The sequence below is a fragment of the Glycine max genome, chromosome 6 (genome assembly GCF_000004515.6).
Source record: "Glycine max cultivar Williams 82 chromosome 6, Glycine_max_v4.0, whole genome shotgun sequence".
NCBI classification, from domain to species: domain Eukaryota; kingdom Viridiplantae; phylum Streptophyta; class Magnoliopsida; order Fabales; family Fabaceae; genus Glycine; species Glycine max.
The window spans coordinates 1,449,686-1,467,810 of record NC_038242.2 but is presented as its reverse complement, the minus strand read 5'-3'; the positions used below and the strand labels follow the sequence as shown (position 1 = coordinate 1,467,810).

General features: G+C 35.7%; 3 protein-coding genes across 7 annotated transcripts; 2 read left to right on the top strand and 1 right to left on the bottom strand.

Annotated features, from left to right (window-relative positions):
• The first annotated feature begins 2,562 nt into the window (after window positions 1–2,562).
• On the top strand, window positions 2,563–6,128 carry LOC100807408 (ATP-dependent zinc metalloprotease FTSH, chloroplastic). The gene is made up of 5 exons (XM_003527386.5): window positions 2,563–4,096; window positions 4,750–4,996; window positions 5,092–5,275; window positions 5,519–5,690; window positions 5,793–6,128. The coding sequence occupies exons 1-5, from the start codon at window positions 2,831–2,833 to the stop codon at window positions 6,012–6,014; spliced, it is 2,091 nt and encodes a 696-aa protein (XP_003527434.1). The 5' UTR covers window positions 2,563–2,830; the 3' UTR covers window positions 6,015–6,128.
• Window positions 6,129–7,480: 1,352 nt separating this feature from the next.
• LOC100788338 (pentatricopeptide repeat-containing protein At2g06000) lies at window positions 7,481–11,622 on the top strand. Of its 4 annotated transcripts, XM_006581080.4 has the most exons (6): window positions 7,481–9,783; window positions 9,883–10,016; window positions 10,568–10,618; window positions 10,705–10,785; window positions 10,929–10,992; window positions 11,338–11,622. In XM_006581080.4, the coding sequence occupies exons 1-5, from the start codon at window positions 8,272–8,274 to the stop codon at window positions 10,945–10,947; spliced, it is 1,797 nt and encodes a 598-aa protein (XP_006581143.1). In that variant the 5' UTR covers window positions 7,481–8,271; the 3' UTR covers window positions 10,948–10,992; window positions 11,338–11,622. The 4 variants fall into 4 exon arrangements, 3 of the variants coding, with proteins under 3 accessions (XP_006581143.1, XP_040872175.1, XP_006581144.1); XM_041016241.1 differs by lacking the exon at window positions 10,568–10,618 and having other exon boundaries at window positions 7,482–9,783; window positions 10,680–10,785; XM_006581081.4 differs by lacking the exon at window positions 10,568–10,618 and having other exon boundaries at window positions 7,483–9,783.
• A 2,728-nt stretch (window positions 11,623–14,350) lies between these two features.
• LOC100787793 (protein ALTERED PHOSPHATE STARVATION RESPONSE 1) lies at window positions 14,351–17,918 on the bottom strand. Of its 2 annotated transcripts, none has more exons than XM_014777204.2 (4): window positions 16,919–17,918; window positions 16,624–16,829; window positions 15,944–16,167; window positions 14,351–15,230 (listed from the first exon to the last, which is right to left on the bottom strand). In XM_014777204.2, the coding sequence occupies exons 1-4, from the start codon at window positions 17,760–17,762 to the stop codon at window positions 14,492–14,494; spliced, it is 2,013 nt and encodes a 670-aa protein (XP_014632690.1). In that variant the 5' UTR covers window positions 17,763–17,918; the 3' UTR covers window positions 14,351–14,491. The 2 variants fall into 2 exon arrangements, with proteins under 2 accessions (XP_014632690.1, XP_003527645.1); XM_003527597.4 differs by having other exon boundaries at window positions 16,624–16,811; window positions 16,919–17,917.
• Between the last annotated feature and the right edge of the window lie 207 nt (window positions 17,919–18,125).

Genomic DNA, 18,125 nt, shown 5'->3' with positions numbered 1-18,125 from the left:
TAAAAAATTAAAATAGGACCTGATTTCTTTTATCTCCCAATCTTTGCATGTACAAATTTAGTTAATTGACAAGCAACAAAAAGTAAATTTTAACGTTGATTAAAATTGTCATTTATTTTGGTTTTTTTATTTTTATTTACCAACTTTTTATGCGTTTTATTGCATCTTAGTCTTTTTTATTTATCCCGTGTTTTCTTTTTTAATTTAAAGTAAGTTAAATTCCATTTTACCTTTAAACGAGATTAATGTTTTGAAGTTTCAACTCGCTTAAAAAATAATGGGCTGATATCCGACCCATTTTCAGCTGGTTATTGATGGGATAAATTATGGCACTTTATCATACTCCTTGATCCTTTATGATCTACTTTAGGTGGGTGTGTGGGGGATACTGTTATAATGAACTACAAGTTTATAAATTGTAATTATTATTATAATAACCAAAGGTGTATACAAGTTGGATTGGATCATCAGTTTTGGGAAAATCCATCATTATAATTAAAAAATCTTAGATTGGGTCAGGTCAGAATATAGTAATTTTACCGTTAAATTTAATCTTAAAATATGAACACTATAGTAATATAGCATTTTTTTTTTTTAAAAAAAAATCTCTCACTTCACGCATGACATTTCTCCCTCGTGAGTCCGTAGCGTCTCTTCTTCTTCCACTACGAAAAATATTTGTTCTCTCTGCTTGATTGGGTTTTGCGTTCAACCCTGCTGCATGGATATGATTTTCAGTGTTCTTATCTTGTCGTTTCCATTGCTTAACCTCCACTCTTGAAAACCGCTTCAACCTTCACTCTGGTTTCTTGTCGTACTCTGATTCCATTCTCCGAAAAGTTGAAAACGCTTCAACATCCACTCTCTGGTCTCACTTGAGGTAAGCATGTTTCTAATGTCTCTCTAAGCATTCCTTTTTTTTTTTTTTCCCTCACACGAAATCTGAAAGGTGAAAATTTCCATTTGATTTGTGTTACGGGTCTTTGTTGCTTAGTTTCGTTTTCTGCACTTGTGTGTAGATTATTTTCAACACGTGTTTGATTTGAGATTAATCTTTCAGAAACTTGGTTTGGGTTATTAGATCCAACACGTGTTTTCTGCACCTCACGAATCTCTCGTGTCACCCCCTTACATACTAGACTGTAATTCTACATTATGAAATACTTTTGCCGAAATGTAGAGGAATAGGCTTGAAAATTTTGAGGTGGAGGAAGAAACCCTCAATTTCTTTTTTGACCTAAAATTACACATCAAGAAGATACAAGACAGAAGCCCAGAGTTGAAGTTTCGTACAAAATCTAGGTTACTACTTCTTGAACCCAGTATATTTCATTTTGCACCCCCTTTTAATTTTCAAAATCTGTTAATTGCCCTCCTTTTATTTACAAGATTTTTTTCTCACCCCAAGTTCCTAAACTCTTGACCTCCTTCCTTCTCCACCTCTCACGTGCCTCTGTCCCCCGCTGAAAGTGTTCAAGGCACCTTGACTTCTAAGGCACGCACACTTCTAGTGATTATAATATATCAATCTAATTATATAAGAAAAACTCACGAATATTGGAATTGGACTAGACCCATTGTGGTACTGAGAATGGTAAAATATAAAATGTTTAAGATAAGGTACCAACTTGGTTACTAAAGTTGGTATTGTTGGGCTTTTGGTTAATTTTAAAATTAATATGGAGCGCAGGTGGAAATATATGAGGTCCAGTAAGCATGGGCCCAAAATTATTATAACAGGGATTTTCTCTGGCACTAGCATTTTTTTTTTACATCCAATATATTTTATATGCATGTATCAAATATGTAACTTTCATATTATTAATACAAAATTTTAACCAAATTAATTATATTATAAAATAATTAATATCGTATATATAATATTAAAATTTATAATGTATATTTAACACATATATAAATTTAAATAATTAATTTTGATTTAATAATATATTTTTTTACATATATAAATTTTAAATAAAAATCATGCTTTAATAAAAATTTGTATATGTAAAAAAATTAATTTTTCAATTTTTTTAATTTAAAAATTTTAAATGTATAAAATTATTAAAATAAAGATTTATAAAGTAATTATATAACAAAATAATTTATGCATTCATTTTTAAATAAACAAATTTATTAAATAAATAATTTATTTATTGAATTAAAATAGACAATTTTTTTATTAAATTAAATAATTATATAAAATTAACAACAATAAATATTTAAAAAATAATTAAATAACAAAAAAATTAAAAATTAAATTTTAAATAAACTATTTTATTAAATAAAAAATATATAAAATTAAAAAAATACGAATTAGAAATCCATATATCCAATAAATAAAAAAACGCAAAGAAAACAAAACTCGTGGCTCACAACGGCGATTTTGGAAGCACGTCGGACACCAACCACGATTCCCAATCCGTAATTTAAATTTAAATTAAATAAATCAGGGATAAAATTAATTTTTCAGTCAAACTCAAAATATTAGGCGTGGAAGAAAGATTAACTGTGCAATGTGCATGAACAAAATCCCTTATAACAGAGCAGGCGAAGTCCACATAATGGCCCGAGACACAAAACCAAAATCGGCTGTAAAAGCAAACCACGCTTGATATTATAGTTTTTGTTTGGGTTTATTATTAACCTAGTCTGTGGTGTGGATAAATAAATGGATCAAGTTTAGGCCACGTATACCAAAAATCTATGGCATAGAATCCAGCAAGTAGCCGAAGCAAAATCGAAGATATATAATCGTGATTTTAGTTGATAAAGCACGCTTTATATGAAACGGTGATTTTTTGTGAGTGTGGCATAGATCATTGAATCAATGGCCTTCGCCACCAGCGCCTTGGTTTGTTCAAACTTGCTCGGAAGGAAGGTTCTAGTCACAAGCAAATCATCCACTCCACTACCATTTCTTTTCAAGAGAAGCATCTTAAAAGCTCAGAATTCAGAGCAAGTCAAATCCGCATCTTCACGGGCTGCTCTAGCTGCACTTATCGTCTCCTCCGCGAGCCTCTCTGTGACCCCAGAAGCCCTAGCCGCTGATAACTTGACCCCTCCCCCCGTGATTGAAGCGCAACAGAGCCAACCCTCATCCCCTTTCTCACAGAACCTCCTCCTCACTGCGCCTAAGCCCCAATCCTCTTCCGACCTCCCCGAAGGCACCAATTGGCGCTACAGCGACTTCTTAAACGCCGTCAAGAAGGGTAAGGTCGAGCGAGTCAGGTTCAGCAAAGACGGTTCTGCCCTCCAACTAACCGCGGTTGACGGCCGTCGCGCCTCCGTTATTGTCCCCAATGACCCGGACCTCATCGACATCCTCGCCATGAACGGCGTCGACATTTCCGTCGCGGAAGGCGAATCCCCCAACAGCTTGTTCAACATCGTTGGCAACTTGCTCTTCCCCTTGCTCGCGTTCGCGGGTTTGTTCTTCCTCTTCCGGAGAGCTCAAGGCGGGCCCGGTGGGCCTGGCGGGATGGGTGGGCCCATGGACTTTGGACGGAACAAGTCCAAGTTCCAGGAAGTCCCCGAAACCGGTGTGAGCTTCGCTGACGTTGCGGGCGCGGACCAAGCGAAGCTTGAGCTCCAAGAGGTTGTTGATTTCTTGAAGAATCCCGATAAGTACACCGCGTTGGGCGCGAAGATTCCGAAGGGGTGTCTTTTGGTGGGGCCACCGGGAACCGGAAAGACCCTTCTGGCGAGGGCGGTGGCGGGAGAAGCTGGGGTGCCGTTTTTCTCGTGCGCGGCTTCGGAGTTCGTGGAGCTTTTCGTGGGGGTTGGTGCTTCGAGGGTGAGGGATTTGTTTGAGAAGGCGAAGGGGAAGGCGCCGTGCATTGTTTTCATTGATGAGATTGACGCCGTTGGGAGGCAGAGAGGGGCGGGGCTAGGAGGTGGAAATGATGAGAGGGAACAAACTATTAATCAGCTTCTTACTGAGATGGATGGGTTTTCTGGTAATTCTGGTGTTATTGTTTTGGCTGCCACTAACAGACCGGATGTTCTTGATTCGGCGTTGTTGAGGCCTGGCCGGTTCGATAGGCAAGTTACTGTGGATAGACCTGATGTTGCCGGCAGAGTTAAAATCCTTCAGGTGAGTCTGTCTCAGCCATAACATAACATCATAACCCTTTTGATATTGTTATTGTTCTTTAATTACTGTTACTAGTATTAGAATTTCACTTCCATAACCTAGCTAACATTTTATTAAGTAGAGAGGAGTTCTAGCATGAAATTATGTGACACATTCCTTTATAACACCCTCTACTATTTACTTATAAATTACACAATGAGACTCACTTAGTTGACAACACAAGCTCAACTTGTGAGAGAGGACTTGAGTTCAATTATCACAAAATACATCCTTGGACAGGAGCGTGGACTTGATTAATTCCATATTTGGCCCAAAGGACTATTATGGTGGTTACCAAAAAGATTGTTATGAACTATAAAATCTTGAATGCTGTGTAAGGAATGAGACTCACATAAATTTGTGATTTTTAATAAATTTCAGCTAATAATAGAGTTAGAGAGTGTGTTGCCACTTGCTAGCATTTTTCTAACAAATTATTTAGATGAAATTCTAATCTTGATTGAAGTATATCAAGAGCACCTTAGCATGTAAGTTTTTTGTGCTTTTTTAATTAGATTGGTGCATTTGGTAGGTCCACGTTTGTATGCAATGTGTCTCGATTGATTTTGTTTCGTACATTTGTGTATCTGGATTAATCAACTCTTCTCTCTCAGGTGCATTCTAGAGGAAAAGCGCTTGCAAAGGATGTTGATTTTGAAAAAATTGCTAGGAGAACCCCTGGATTCACTGGGGCTGATCTGCAGAATTTGATGAATGAGGCGGCTATTCTTGCAGCCAGGCGTGACCTCAAGGAAATAAGTAAAGATGAGATATCTGATGCGCTTGAAAGGATCATAGCTGGACCCGAGAAGAAAAATGCTGTAGTCTCAGATGAGAAGAAGAAATTAGTAGCCTATCATGGTATGCATTTTTTTTTTAATGTTCAACACGCAAGTTTGTTAAGAGTTGGTTGGTATTTGGGTATTCAACCTTTTTTTTCCCATGTTGATTTTCAGAGGCTGGCCATGCTCTAGTGGGTGCTTTAATGCCTGAATATGACCCTGTAGCCAAGATATCAATTATTCCTCGTGGCCAAGCTGGTGGTCTCACATTTTTTGCTCCCAGTGAAGAGAGGCTTGAGTCTGGATTGTACAGTAGAAGTTACCTTGAAAATCAGATGGCTGTTGCCTTGGGTGGAAGGTCAGTGGAACACAACATGCACAGTTACCTTGTTTGATTTTAGATTTTGACATTTGCTAGTCATTCATTCTTATATCAACACTACTGGCCTACTCTTGAGTGATCTATATATGAACTGTTGTTATTATTGTCTACTATTGTATTGTGGGATATGGTTATAATTTTGTAGATGTGAGATGCAGAGTTTTGTGCTTTGAAGTTTGAATATTATCTGACAAATTCCATGTCTCTATGGCAAAACAGGGTTGCCGAAGAGGTTATTTTTGGCCAGGAAAATGTCACCACCGGAGCATCAAATGACTTCATGCAAGTTTCACGAGTGGCAAGGCAGATGGTTGAGAGATTTGGATTCAGCAAAAAAATTGGACAAGTTGCCATTGGTGGACCTGGTGGAAATCCATTCTTGGGTCAACAGGTATGCCATGACCTATAACAGATTGATGCCTTTTACAATGTAAACGGTGTTCTTCAACACCAATGTATATATGCCTCACCCTGTCAAATGATTGTAACGCAGATGTCATCGCAAAAGGATTACTCCATGGCAACTGCGGATGTAGTGGATGCGGAAGTGAGGGAACTGGTAGAGAGAGCATATTCTAGGGCAACACATATTATCACAACTCACATTGACATCCTTCACAAGCTTGCTCAACTTCTCATAGAAAAAGAAACTGTGGATGGTGAAGAGTTCATGAGTCTATTCATTGATGGAAAAGCTGAATTATATGTTGCATAATCATACACGTAAGTAACACAATTATGATTGTACTATAAAATACGCTCTGACATGTACACTGTAAGAATCAATAATTATTTTATCAAATTCAAGGAGAAAAAAAAATTATCACAACAGCTTACGCAAAAAGAAATATGGTTCTCTCTGTGTTACACTTTAGAATGAAGTTCATTTTCAACTGTATACAAAGGATTTACTGCTAAAATAACAGAATGTTATGAACCTATGGTTATTTCCCTCTGCATTTTCTTTTCGTGAGCATCGGCCTCAATCATCATGTCTGCTGCATCCTTATTCACCTTTAATTTGGAAAGAGCAACCGCTTGCATGTGAAAAAATGTCTTGGGTCAGTCAACATAGACATGTTGAGCTTGTATAGCATCTCTAGAGCAGCAGCATCCATTTGGACGCCAAAGAAATGGAAAAGATTACTGAACATGTATGAAGACGTATTCAATGTAACATTTGAAACTTGCTCATAAAGAACTTCTATCTTTACAAGTTAGTACCTCATCACTCCCTTTGCCATCTTTGTAATTAGTCATCAATCAAATCTGATGAATAGCAATAAGTTCGTATGAGAACAAGCATTGGGCATTGGAGAACAAGGATGTAGAGTGGTAAGAGGTGCTTCCTCAAGATTGGGCATTTCTGAAGTGCAGCATGTATTCTAGAAGATAAAGTATGCATATCCTAATTATTCCTAACAATTTTCTTTTTAGATTATTATAATTCTCGCATAGCGAAGAGCCTCTGGGCAATGGGGTACGAAAGTTTTTATAATTCATTTAAAAAGTTATATCAAATTTATTTTTAATAAAATAAAAATTATATAATTAAAATAGAAAAAATAAATTATTCCCACTTTAATGATTCATATGCAATCTTCATTATTCTTGTGCGACAAAGCAACCGTTGTCATTCTTAGTTTGCACTTGCAGGGATTGGTTTTTCATGCTATTCGTCATTCTTGTTTTACAAAATCTTGGTTCATTTCTAGTTTTCCATTTTTGTCTGCAAAATATTGATTTTTTGTCTTTTCTAAATATAGCAAAGAGACCTTCGTTGTTTCACGAATGTTTGTTCTTTTCACTCTGAAGTTGTACATTTCCCATTCCAATAGGTTACAAAACAATTTTGTGAAAACAAATAAATATAAAAAAATCCAATTAAGGTACAATTAACAAATCAACCATTCACAAAAATTGAACTTTTTCATTTATCTCAATTTTGAAGATTTCCATTCATCCCTTCAACAAGGTTTTTTTTTTTTTTTGTCTCTTATTGATATTCCTATGTCAGATGTACCTTTTTTTAAAAAAAATTGTTTGTTTTTGCTTACGAATTTCTATCGTTGCTGAAATTAATTTAGTTAGTATGTTTTGCTAATAAATTCGTTGATTAATGAGATGCTCCAACAATATTTCAATTCAATAGAGGTGTTAATTGCTAAAAATGTTCATCCTATATAGTTTGTGCTAAAATTTCAATATCAATTAAAAATTTCCACCAAATTCATTCTTAAAAAAAAAGACTTGTGATGATAATATACATAACATATTTATAAGACAGTAGAAAAATGGCTGAGGGAAATATATTTGAATAAAAATATTATCAACTATAATGAAGATAGCAAACAAAGAAAAATTTATATACCAAATCTAAATGCTAATATAAAAGAATTAGATTATGACTTTAATCAAAGTCCTTCTACTTCTTAGTTCTCAATACTTCATATTTTCACGTCAAATTCTTTCTTTTTACTTAAAATAGTGAGTTTTTCATAATGGATGATATACAAATAGTGATATTTGCCCCCTACATTATATACAAACAGTGACATTAGTTCACTTCACACATGTGGGCTGGGCGCCTGAGGTGATAGATGCTAAAACCCTAACCCTAAGCAGAGAGAGGCTGGGGGATCCCTTTTCCCATTAGAAAACGCAGTCTTGTCTTGGTCCGTTCCTGATAAATACATCCCTCCAATCTAGGTCACGCATACCAGACACTAAAATCAATCGAACACACAATCTTCATAAATTCATTAATACAACCGGTCTCTTTCTCTTTAACTGTGCAGCAGCGATTGCCCTTGCAACATTCGGTGTTTGTAATAATTTAAACTTACGAGTGTGGAGTCTATGGAGGAGTTCAGATAGATCAAAGGCCCAATCGGGCCCAAGGTAGAAAAAACTCGAAGCGTGCGCATTTGCATTTGCGGCGAATTAGAACCGATGTTATCGCCTCGGTATTCATGGGTTCTATCAGAGGGGCGGAAGCCTGGTTCGTCAAGATCGCCTACACTGTTTGCGTTCGCGCCAACTTGCTCGACCCCTTAGTGGGTTATTTCAGTAATCACCTAACTCCTTCGCTCGTTTACGAGGTCGTCGATAAGTTAAGCATTATTCCCCATTTCGGCTTCAAGTTCGTTGAATTCAGCAGACACAAGTTGCACATGAGTCACTCTTATTTGACTTATAGTTTGCTCTTGAGGTCACTCTGCCGATCCAATCTTCACCATACGGCGAAAGTGGTGTACGATTGGATGAGGTGTGATGGCCAGATTCCTGATAATCGGTTGTTAGGGTTTTTGGTTTCTTCTTATGCCATTGTCGGTAGGTTGGATGTTTCTAGGGAATTGCTAGCTGATGTTCAGTGCAATAATGTTGGAGTCAATGCTGTTGTGTATAATGACTTGTTCAATGTTTTGATTAGGCAGAATAAGGTAGTTGATGCTGTTGTTTTGTTTAGGGAGCTTATCAGATTGCGGTATAAGCCCGTGACCTACACAGTCAATATTTTAATCCGAGGGTTGTGCAGGGTCGGAGAAATTGACGAGGCTTTTAAGCTTCTCAAGGATTTAAGGAGTTTTGGTTGTTTGCCGGATGTAATTACATATAATACTCTCATTCATGGTTTGTGTCTGATTAATGAGGTGGATAGAGCTAGAAGTTTGCTAAGGGAAGTTTGCTTGAATGGGGAGTTTGCACCTGATGTTGTTAGTTACACCATGATTATTTCGGGCTATTGTAAGTTGAGAAAGATGGAGGAGGGGAGTTTACTTTTTGATGAAATGATTAATTCTGGAACTGCACCTAATACGTTCACGTTTAATGCTCTTATTGATGGCTTTGGTAAGTTGGGTGACATGGCTTCTGCACTAGCCTTGTACTCGAAAATGCTTGTTCAAGGTTGTCTGCCTGATGTTGCTACTTTCACTTCTCTAATTAATGGGCATTTTCGAGTTAGGCAGGTGCACCAAGCAATGGATATGTGGCATAAAATGAATGAAAAAAATATTGGCGCTAGTTTATATACATACTCTGTTCTTGTCAGTGGTCTTTGCAATAATAACAGACTACATAAAGCTCGTGACATTTTGAGACTGTTGAATGAGAGCGACATTGTTCCACAACCATTTATCTATAATCCTGTCATTGATGGATATTGCAAATCTGGCAATGTTGATGAGGCTAATAAAATTGTAGCAGAAATGGAGGTGAATAGGTGCAAGCCTGATAAGTTGACATTTACCATTCTTATTATTGGACATTGTATGAAAGGGAGAATGCCTGAAGCAATTGGTTTCTTTGATAAGATGTTGGCTGTTGGTTGTGCACCAGATGAAATCACTGTAAATAATTTAAGATCCTGTCTTTTGAAGGCTGGAATGCCTGGTGAAGCTGCCCGCGTTAAGGAAGTTCTTGCTCAGAACCTGACATTGGGTACTACATCATCAAAGAAATCTTATCATGAAACCACATATGTAAGTATACCTGTTGCTGTTTAGTGAAGTGCTATGGCAAAGTGCAAACCAGTGGATTGACACGGCATTCCACCATTATGCCTCGAGTACTTGGTGCAGGTGTTTCCAGCTTGTGGATCAATGGCATGCTATCATCGGACAGGGTGTCTCTTGTTTCTGGAGATTATCAGTATTTACATTTGCATTGCCATTCCCTCCAAGTTTCTGCTGATTATTTTTGGACCTGACATTAGGTATACTCTATTTAATTTTGTTGAGTTGATTTTTCACTTTTCATGGTCTCATGGCTGGTCTCAAGTCCAGGTAGAGGAGGAGGGTTGGATGGTTGTGACATAAAACTTGTCAAAATCCCAAACATGGATTTTTCATTTTTCCTATAGATTTGAAAATTAGTTTCTAACATGAAATAGGTTTTATTTAGTCTCTTTGTTTGTAAAATGTAGTGCTAGTAATTGATATTCTTGTTCATATGATAGTGCATTTGCTTCAGAGTATACTGAATTCTCTTTGTAAGAAATTGAATAAAATGTGAAACATTTGAAAAGGGGTCTTAAGGAAATTCTTTTGTTCTTAGGCTCGGTAACTTACAAGATAGAAGGTGGTTGTATCGTAAAATTGTTCAAGATTATTGTCATTCATGATTGTGTAGAAAGATTTAAAGACTTGGGCCAAAATGCAAAGAACCCTCTATAACCACAGTTCGATTGCAGAAAATCTCCTGTGGTTCAAAACACAACAGCACAACTCCTTGATCTTAAGTAAACCGTGTATTGACTCCATACAGGTGGTTTTATGCACTTGCAGTGGTTAAATTCACTCTACTCTGCAAGACTTGGTAAGCCTTACTTGAGTTGCTGAGTTTTTTTAACCATATGGGAGTTTTTGGCAACATATAGTTGGTACACTTTTACATTTGACAAGGTATTTAATCATGGGGCTTCTCAACAAGATGCTTTTATTGAGATATCACAACTGGTACAAAGTGCGCTTCATGGGTACAAGGTGATTTTTAATTTGCCTCTTTTCGGTAAATTATGTGTAGGCAGAACCTAATACATAGAAAATAGGTAAAAATAAAGCATGACAACTTTATAACATTCAAGTACTATCTGAATTATGAATTTTGATGCTGGCTTATGTTCTAGGATACCCCTCAACCGATGAGAAGTTGTTTACTCACAAAATTAGACTTCAATTTGATGAACTGAGGTAATTTGTCTTTCGTTCATACGTGAATCCATCACTTTCATGTTGCTCGTGGTACATTAACTGTAAATTTGTACTGTTTCTATTAGATAGGTGAGGAGAGTTATCTTTTCTACTATCTATATTTTCCCTACTATATTTACTAAACCACTTTATAATCTTCTATTTTTCTCAAGGACGCGTACTAAGATATATATCACTGTAAATTTGTAAGATACCAATTAAACTAATACGTTGAAGTAATTTGTTATTTTTTTATTTTTTATTCATAAAAAGATGTTTTTCTTTTTATAATTTTTGTTTTGTTAACTATGTGGTAACTAACATACACATTATTTACATTTTTAGTTATTTGAAGACAAACTGGCTCCATGGCAATTGGAACCAAAGTGTGGCCCTCTATCAAAGCCTAGCAAGCTTAACTGCGGAGCTAGCATTGGGGTGGTTTCTTTGATGCTCTGCTTTTAGTAGGTTAATAATCCTATTGGATCATGGTTCAGAGTAATTTCTAGAAGGGTATCGTTATTTGCAGTTTGACGCCCCTTTTTCTCTATTTGATGCACTCCTTATAAGAATAAGATGTCCTAGATACACTCCTTTTATAAGTTATTTAACGAATATCTTATTCTTCAAGACCAATCTTGCAGAGCTATTCCAGTTGGGAATTAAAAAAAATTATTTTTTAAATTCATTTTTTTTGTCTCGTATATTTTTTCATTTTACTCGATTTCTCCGTAAACTATTTGGATGCTTTTTTCACATAATTATAATTATTTCTTCATGAACATGACAAAGGAATACAAGAAGCTCTACGTGTTAGAATTGTGAATAACGGGATTATCTAAATAATCAATAATACTAATTGATGGTTCCCAAAATGAGTCATTGGGTCCCAAAGCAGTTAAATCAATAATACTGGTAACGCCATTAGGGAGATAAAGTTATTTATAGTTATAAACTTATAATGATGGTTGAGGATTGGAAATCCTTGGTAAGATGAGATTGGAAGTAGTCTTGTTACCTGGATGGATGGGACTTGGGAGTGAGTTTGAGGCCAAAACCGCCAAAGTACATAAAATCTTGCGCAGAGATGGAGGATGGACGAACACGGAGAAGAAAATAACGCAAATGGACCTGACAACGTTACGCGTGTTTGTGATGTATTAATGGGGTAATACATCATAAGAGATTAACGTTAACCATTGTATATGTATTATTGGATATTAGTTTTGATGTGGAAAAATATTAACTGTCAGTATCTCTTATTCTAACTTGTCAGTTTTGACACTTCAAAAAATAAAAATACTTGACAGTTTTGTACACGGATGATAATCATCGATGAAATGTAAAACACTCCAATTAGATGTAGGCTATGGCCTAAAGGTATAAGTTAATATTGTGAAATAATAAAGAACTATATTTAAAAAAAAAACAATTGAATAGGTTACATTATATGTTTGGTTCTTCATCTTATATTTTGGTTTTATTATGGTCTTCTAGGTTTAAAAATTTTATTTTCATCTCTTAAAGTGTTTTTATAGATCAAATTGATCTTTTATCAGTTTACCATAATAATTAAATAGTAGTTTCTTGTCCACAAAATCAAAATATTAAATAAATAAATCGGTAGTCCAAAAGCACAAAACCAAAAAAAGAAACAAACAAATAAGTTGCTTTTGAATTTAGAATATCATGTTTCCTTAATAAAAAAAAAAAAGATTGTTTTTCCTTTTTATTATACGCATTATTCTGTGTTTTCTTTTTTGCAAAAATATATTTTTTTGGAAATTAATTTCCAAAATACATTTTTTGTTGTGGATAGAATTTCTAGAATTTAGTTTCAAAAATAGTTAATACATTTAAGAAACTAATTTATTTATACATTAATTTAAAAACATTTTGACTAACACTTCTAGAACTTAATTTTTAGAAGGAGACACACGAATGCACGCAACTCAAGAAGTAGGGCCGACAACGGAAGGGACAAATATTGAAGGAAGGAGGCGATTTTGTATTTTATTATTTCATGTGGAAAATAATCAATATGATCCTACCGATACTATTAAAAATATCTAAAAACAAGATGGTAATTACTTGTTTATTGAGGTTGAAGATGAACGGGTATTTATATGTAATTTTTTCAAGAATGAGGATAAATATAAGTATTATAATACTCACCATATCCGGCTCTGCACACACATTATATATATAATATCAAAATATGTTATTTAAGTAAATAATTTATATTATATAATTTATAAAAAAAATTATGTCTTTTTATTTTTATGACTAAGAATAACATTCTAGAATAATAAATTCTAATTTAACATTTCTTATATTAAATTTGTTTTATATTTTATTTAAGAATAATGAATCATTATTTGTTATTTATAAATTTATTGATAAGTTCTTTTAAGATTCACTTTAAAATTTGAATGATATTCTATATTGTTTGATGATTTAATTAGTAGTATATAAATATATACCTATTTAATCACTGAAATAAGGAGGGAAATAGATGGATTTGAAATGGGAGGGATAACAAATATTTCAGTTGTCTTTTTGCAGGGAAATCAGAGTGAGAATAAAATTGCGAGTCTAACAAAAAAATCTTCCCTCCGATCCCACGCGTGAAAGGGAGTAGATTTTATCACAATATTGATGTGCTAAGTATGCACTTACAATTTTGTGCATGTATTATAGGTTTTGTTCATTATTATAAGACTCTTGTTTCATTCCTTAATTTTGTTAATACAAATAACATATCTTTTCTTCTCTCTTTTTTCTCTATTTTATACTCTATCCAAAGAGAGAGTACTAGTGCTAATTTACACTTACGTTGAGAAAGAAAGAAATATAAATATGATAAACGTTATGATGCATAGAAATGAGAAATTGAAATAAATAATAGTGTATAATATGTGGAAGTGCACATGTATCATCACTCATTACATGTTGAAGACAAAAAGTATGAATTCTACGATTGATTTTTTTGGATTTATATAGTTTATGGTAGACACATGAAGCTAACAGAGCTTGAACAACTTTATGATCATTAGGTTAAGATGAGGGGCCATCATGCACGGTTCCGGAAAAAAACAAAGGAACGGTTTCGAAGTGTTAGAATGTAATGTATTGAATACATCTGGGAAAACTTGTGTTTGGTGCTTTCATAGCTTTCCAGAACACATTTCCAAATTTAGTTTCTGAATTGTAATAAATTTATTCGAGACACCAAATTTCAGATGCTGCACCAACATCTAAAAATATGTTTTAAAATTAGTTTCTGAGAATGAATGTTTTTGGAAAAAAATATAAAAATGCCGAGGGGTGTCTAAGAAAAAATAAATAAAAAGGAATGTGAAAAACAAATCCCCAAATATTAAGTAACCAAATGTTTCCTCGAAGAAACTTTATGAGATGCCGTATACATAAAAATTAGGTTCAGAAAATTGTGATAACTTCAATCCTACAAAATTCATCCAATCTAAAAAGTGTAAAGCTAGTTAATTTTTGTTGGTTTCTCCTCTTGCTTAATTTGTTGGCAAAGTTCTTCATATAAGCGAACAGTGGAGTCAGTGAACTTCTCCATGGCACCAAAGATCTGCTTCAAACCTGATTGTAGGTTAGTAGTGTCAACGACATCAGCATGGTGCACAGCATCTCCACGTAACAGTGCATCAGATTCTTCTCTGCCAACTGTAACCATCTTTTTCTCATGAGCCCGCATCACTTTGTGCATCTTTTGCTCTTCCCTCTCCAACATTTTTACCTTTCTCTCAAATTCTTTGTCCAATGTTAGTTTTTGTTGAAGGTCTAAAATATACTTTTCCCAGAGCTCATTCACTCTTAGCATGAACCCATTTACGGCTTCGATTATATTCTTCTCTGAGAGATTATCCACTGCCTGCGACCATTTGTGACAGATCACAAACACAGGTGGTGCCCCAATCTTGCTAGGTGAGAAGGGAGTTGAATCATCGGGTACTTCTTCGGGTTCGTATAATAGACATCTTACTAGCCAACCATTCAAGGCTTTCACATGAGACTTCTGGGCGTGAATCCAATCTAAGAAGCTCAAATTCCATTTCTGTACCTCAGATTTGAGTTTTATTGTTGCATCAATATGAGCATTGCCAGGCTTTGTGTTTAACGATGAGGCATCTAAAGTTTTGGCTTCAACAATTTGCTGGTATTGGCATTTGTAACATTCTTGCATGTCTTTCCACATTCCGAGAAACCTTTTCCATACAAGGATAATCATCAGCAAGTGAAGGAGGGAAAAGAAGTATAATGGAAGGAAAATAACAATCTTTTAGATGCCTTCAAAGATGCATTAATGTTCAAAACAACTTTTTAAACAAGTTACATAAATAGCTAAACTTGGAAGTTAAGAAGTCACTCAGGAGGTTCCTCAATTACTTTGCCGGAAAAGGGACATACACTTGCATTTTCTTATAGTGTTACCACACGTTGATTTGCACTCAACGTGGTTTCCAGAAGCAACAAATAGTTGCTTGAGTGTTAATTTTAATATGATTTTCCAGTGAACGTGGATACCCAACATGACACCAAACACTCACCTAATTTCGTCACTTAAAATTAGAATATTCTTTATTGTTTATTTATTATCTAATTGTTCAAGTCTCTATCACACTTCAGTTGATACAGAACATAGAGATGGGATGTTTCTAATGCAGCAATAATAGGGTGTTATTGTTTTCATGCTCATACTAATCATACCTACAATAGTAGTATAAGACTATATTCACAGTATGCTGCAGACTCAAACAAGATAACGTCCTTAAAGAGTAAAATTACTATTTCTTAGCTATCCATTTTTCGAACATTTCCATAAAAGGTGAATAACAGAAACGCAATTATTATGGCTTAAGATCATGGCTCAAACAATTTAGCATAGAATTAGTTACGAGAAACTTTAGTTATGACTTACTTGAGAAAAAATCTGTTGATCTGCGGCCACAGCTCCTCTTCCCTCAACTTACTAATTGTAATGGATATCTTGTCAACTACTTGTATAGAAATTTTCATTTTTGTAGATAAAATCCCAACAAAAGTTTGAACAGAATCAATTTTCTGTGCATTGGCATCCTTTTGTTTCATACGTCTCAACTGCTTACACTTTTTCTGATGAAGCATGCGCAATTTCTCCTCGGCCTGAAAAAAAAAAAAAAAACACAAAGCCAATTATGGATCTTCAACCCGTAGAAGACACATTTTATTTTCTTAAATTCTAATTCATACTCAAAAAACTAGCTTATAAAGTGTGAGGGTGTGATTTGTCTAAGCTTTATAATAATCTCTTATTATGCACAATCGTTAGTTAACATATAGGACTTGAATTCTTTTCCCATAACACTTCTTCTTCATGCTCAACAATAGTAGGGTTGATGCATGGATATGACAAGTGATTGATTCAGTAATACATCTAGAATAGGCTCTATAATAAGTTTTATAAGCTTTTATCAACCACTATAGTAAAAATAAAAAATAAAAACTTGGGTTTTTCCAATATATTTATTTTGCTAAATTTCAAAAGACTCACAAAAGTAACAATATAGTTTGAACATAATCAAGAGGAAGCAAAATAAAAAGAAAAATAGAAGTTTATACCTTGACTTCATGATACAGCTTCTTCTCCCACATACATAGTTTTTTCAGAGTAGAGCAGAGATTACCGTAACTATGACCCTTGTCTCCTTCATACCCAGAACCCATTCTCCGCCCAAGCAACGAGGATTCTATGCATTTAACCCCAATAGGACTTGAGGGAGTAAACACATGCATCATCTTGCACGAAACTGATCCCAAATACCTCACTTTTTCGTTAGTTTCACCAACAACCACAAACAATTAAATAATTAACGATAAATTAACAGAAAAAAAACACATGCACCACCATACTTACCCGGATTGAGGTCAAATTTTCGATGGTAACGGAGTTTCCCAACGTCCAGCATTTCCAAAACGGGGTTCCCCGACTCCGATGCTTTCTCAAACAGAACCTGAATCTCTTTCATTGCCTCGGAGAAACCTTTCCCTGACTTCACTCTCGCAGAGTCACTACATTGCTCTGAAACTGAAACAACTTCCTCTTTCTCCGAAACCACTTTCTTTTCCTTCGAATCACCCTTCTTTTTCTTCACTTCTTCATTTTCTCCCTTGGATTTAAACTCGTCACGTTTCTCAACCTTCCCCTTGTCCTTCTCTGCCCCGTCAGCATCACCGCCGCTAGGAAAATACGGCACGTGGTACTTCTCGTACGGCTCGAAGAAGTTAAGGAAATCCCAGGCGGAGCCGGAAGGAGGCGGCGGAGACGGCGGCTTCGAGCCGGAATAGCCACGCGGCGGAGAAAACGGAGGGTAACGAGCCGAGTGCGCGTAATCATAACGCGCGCGAGTGAACAATTGGAACTCTTCTTTTTCCGCGTCTTCGGTTTCTGATTCGGAATGCAAAAGAACGTTTGCATCGTCTGAGTCCGAACTAAGGGAAGAAGGGGAGCGAGGGGGTGGAGATTTCGTGGCGACAGGGACTTTGGTTTCCTTAATTCGAACACTAGTTTCGTCGGAATCGTCGAAACCGTCGAAGAAACAGAGGAGAGCGGGTCCTAGTGTTTTCAGGGCCTCCATGTGTGCCACGTGGGCGTCAGCGAGGGCGTAGCTTTGCCGAAGCGCTTCGTCCACGAACTTGCAACGGTCACGGCACAGGGCCACCGCCGGTAGCCGGTCAAGTCTCGAGGTGTTGCAGCCCATGGTTCCGACGAGTCACCGGCTGCGAATTAAATTAGTATTTTATTTTTTTGAATCAGTGCCTGCGCTTGGTGGAAAAGAGAGTGATTTGCAGGTTCTTAAATATTAGTGACGTTTCGAAATCAGTTGATTTGGAAAAGCGTTTTGTGTTAATGGGTCAATTTGATAATTTAAGCTAGGAGTGGACCGCTAAGTGCAACTGTGATAATAAAGTGGCGGGTAGCGCATGTAACGTCTCTTTGCTGTGATTTTTTGAGTTTTTTTGCACGGATAGTCCTCAATTCACTGTTTATTTACTTTTATTGCGTGTGTATTCTAACAAGTCAAGTTAACTCACAGTTATCGCCGTTAGATGTATTCAAATTC

Excerpts from the sequence above, each read along its gene's own strand:
- LOC100788338 (XM_041016241.1), top strand. The coding sequence starts at position 8,272 with ATGGGTTCTATCAGAGGGGCGGAAGCCTGGTTCGTCAAGATCGCCTAC. Across the intron at positions 10,017-10,679 it reads ATTTTTGGACCTGACATTAG|TTGGTACACTTTTACATTTG; the intron begins GTATACTCTATT and ends GGCAACATATAG. Across the intron at positions 10,786-10,928 it reads GTGCGCTTCATGGGTACAAG|GATACCCCTCAACCGATGAG; the intron begins GTGATTTTTAAT and ends CTTATGTTCTAG.
- LOC100807408 (XM_003527386.5), top strand. The coding sequence starts at position 2,831 with ATGGCCTTCGCCACCAGCGCCTTGGTTTGTTCAAACTTGCTCGGAAGG. Across the intron at positions 4,097-4,749 it reads GCAGAGTTAAAATCCTTCAG|GTGCATTCTAGAGGAAAAGC; the intron begins GTGAGTCTGTCT and ends CTTCTCTCTCAG. Across the intron at positions 5,276-5,518 it reads GCTGTTGCCTTGGGTGGAAG|GGTTGCCGAAGAGGTTATTT; the intron begins GTCAGTGGAACA and ends ATGGCAAAACAG.
- LOC100787793 (XM_014777204.2), bottom strand. The coding sequence starts at position 17,762 with ATGGGCTGCAACACCTCGAGACTTGACCGGCTACCGGCGGTGGCCCTG. Across the intron at positions 16,168-16,623 it reads AGCTGTATCATGAAGTCAAG|GCCGAGGAGAAATTGCGCAT; the intron begins GTATAAACTTCT and ends TTTTTTTTTCAG. Across the intron at positions 15,231-15,943 it reads ATCAACAGATTTTTTCTCAA|GTTTCTCGGAATGTGGAAAG; the intron begins GTAAGTCATAAC and ends TGTATGGAAAAG.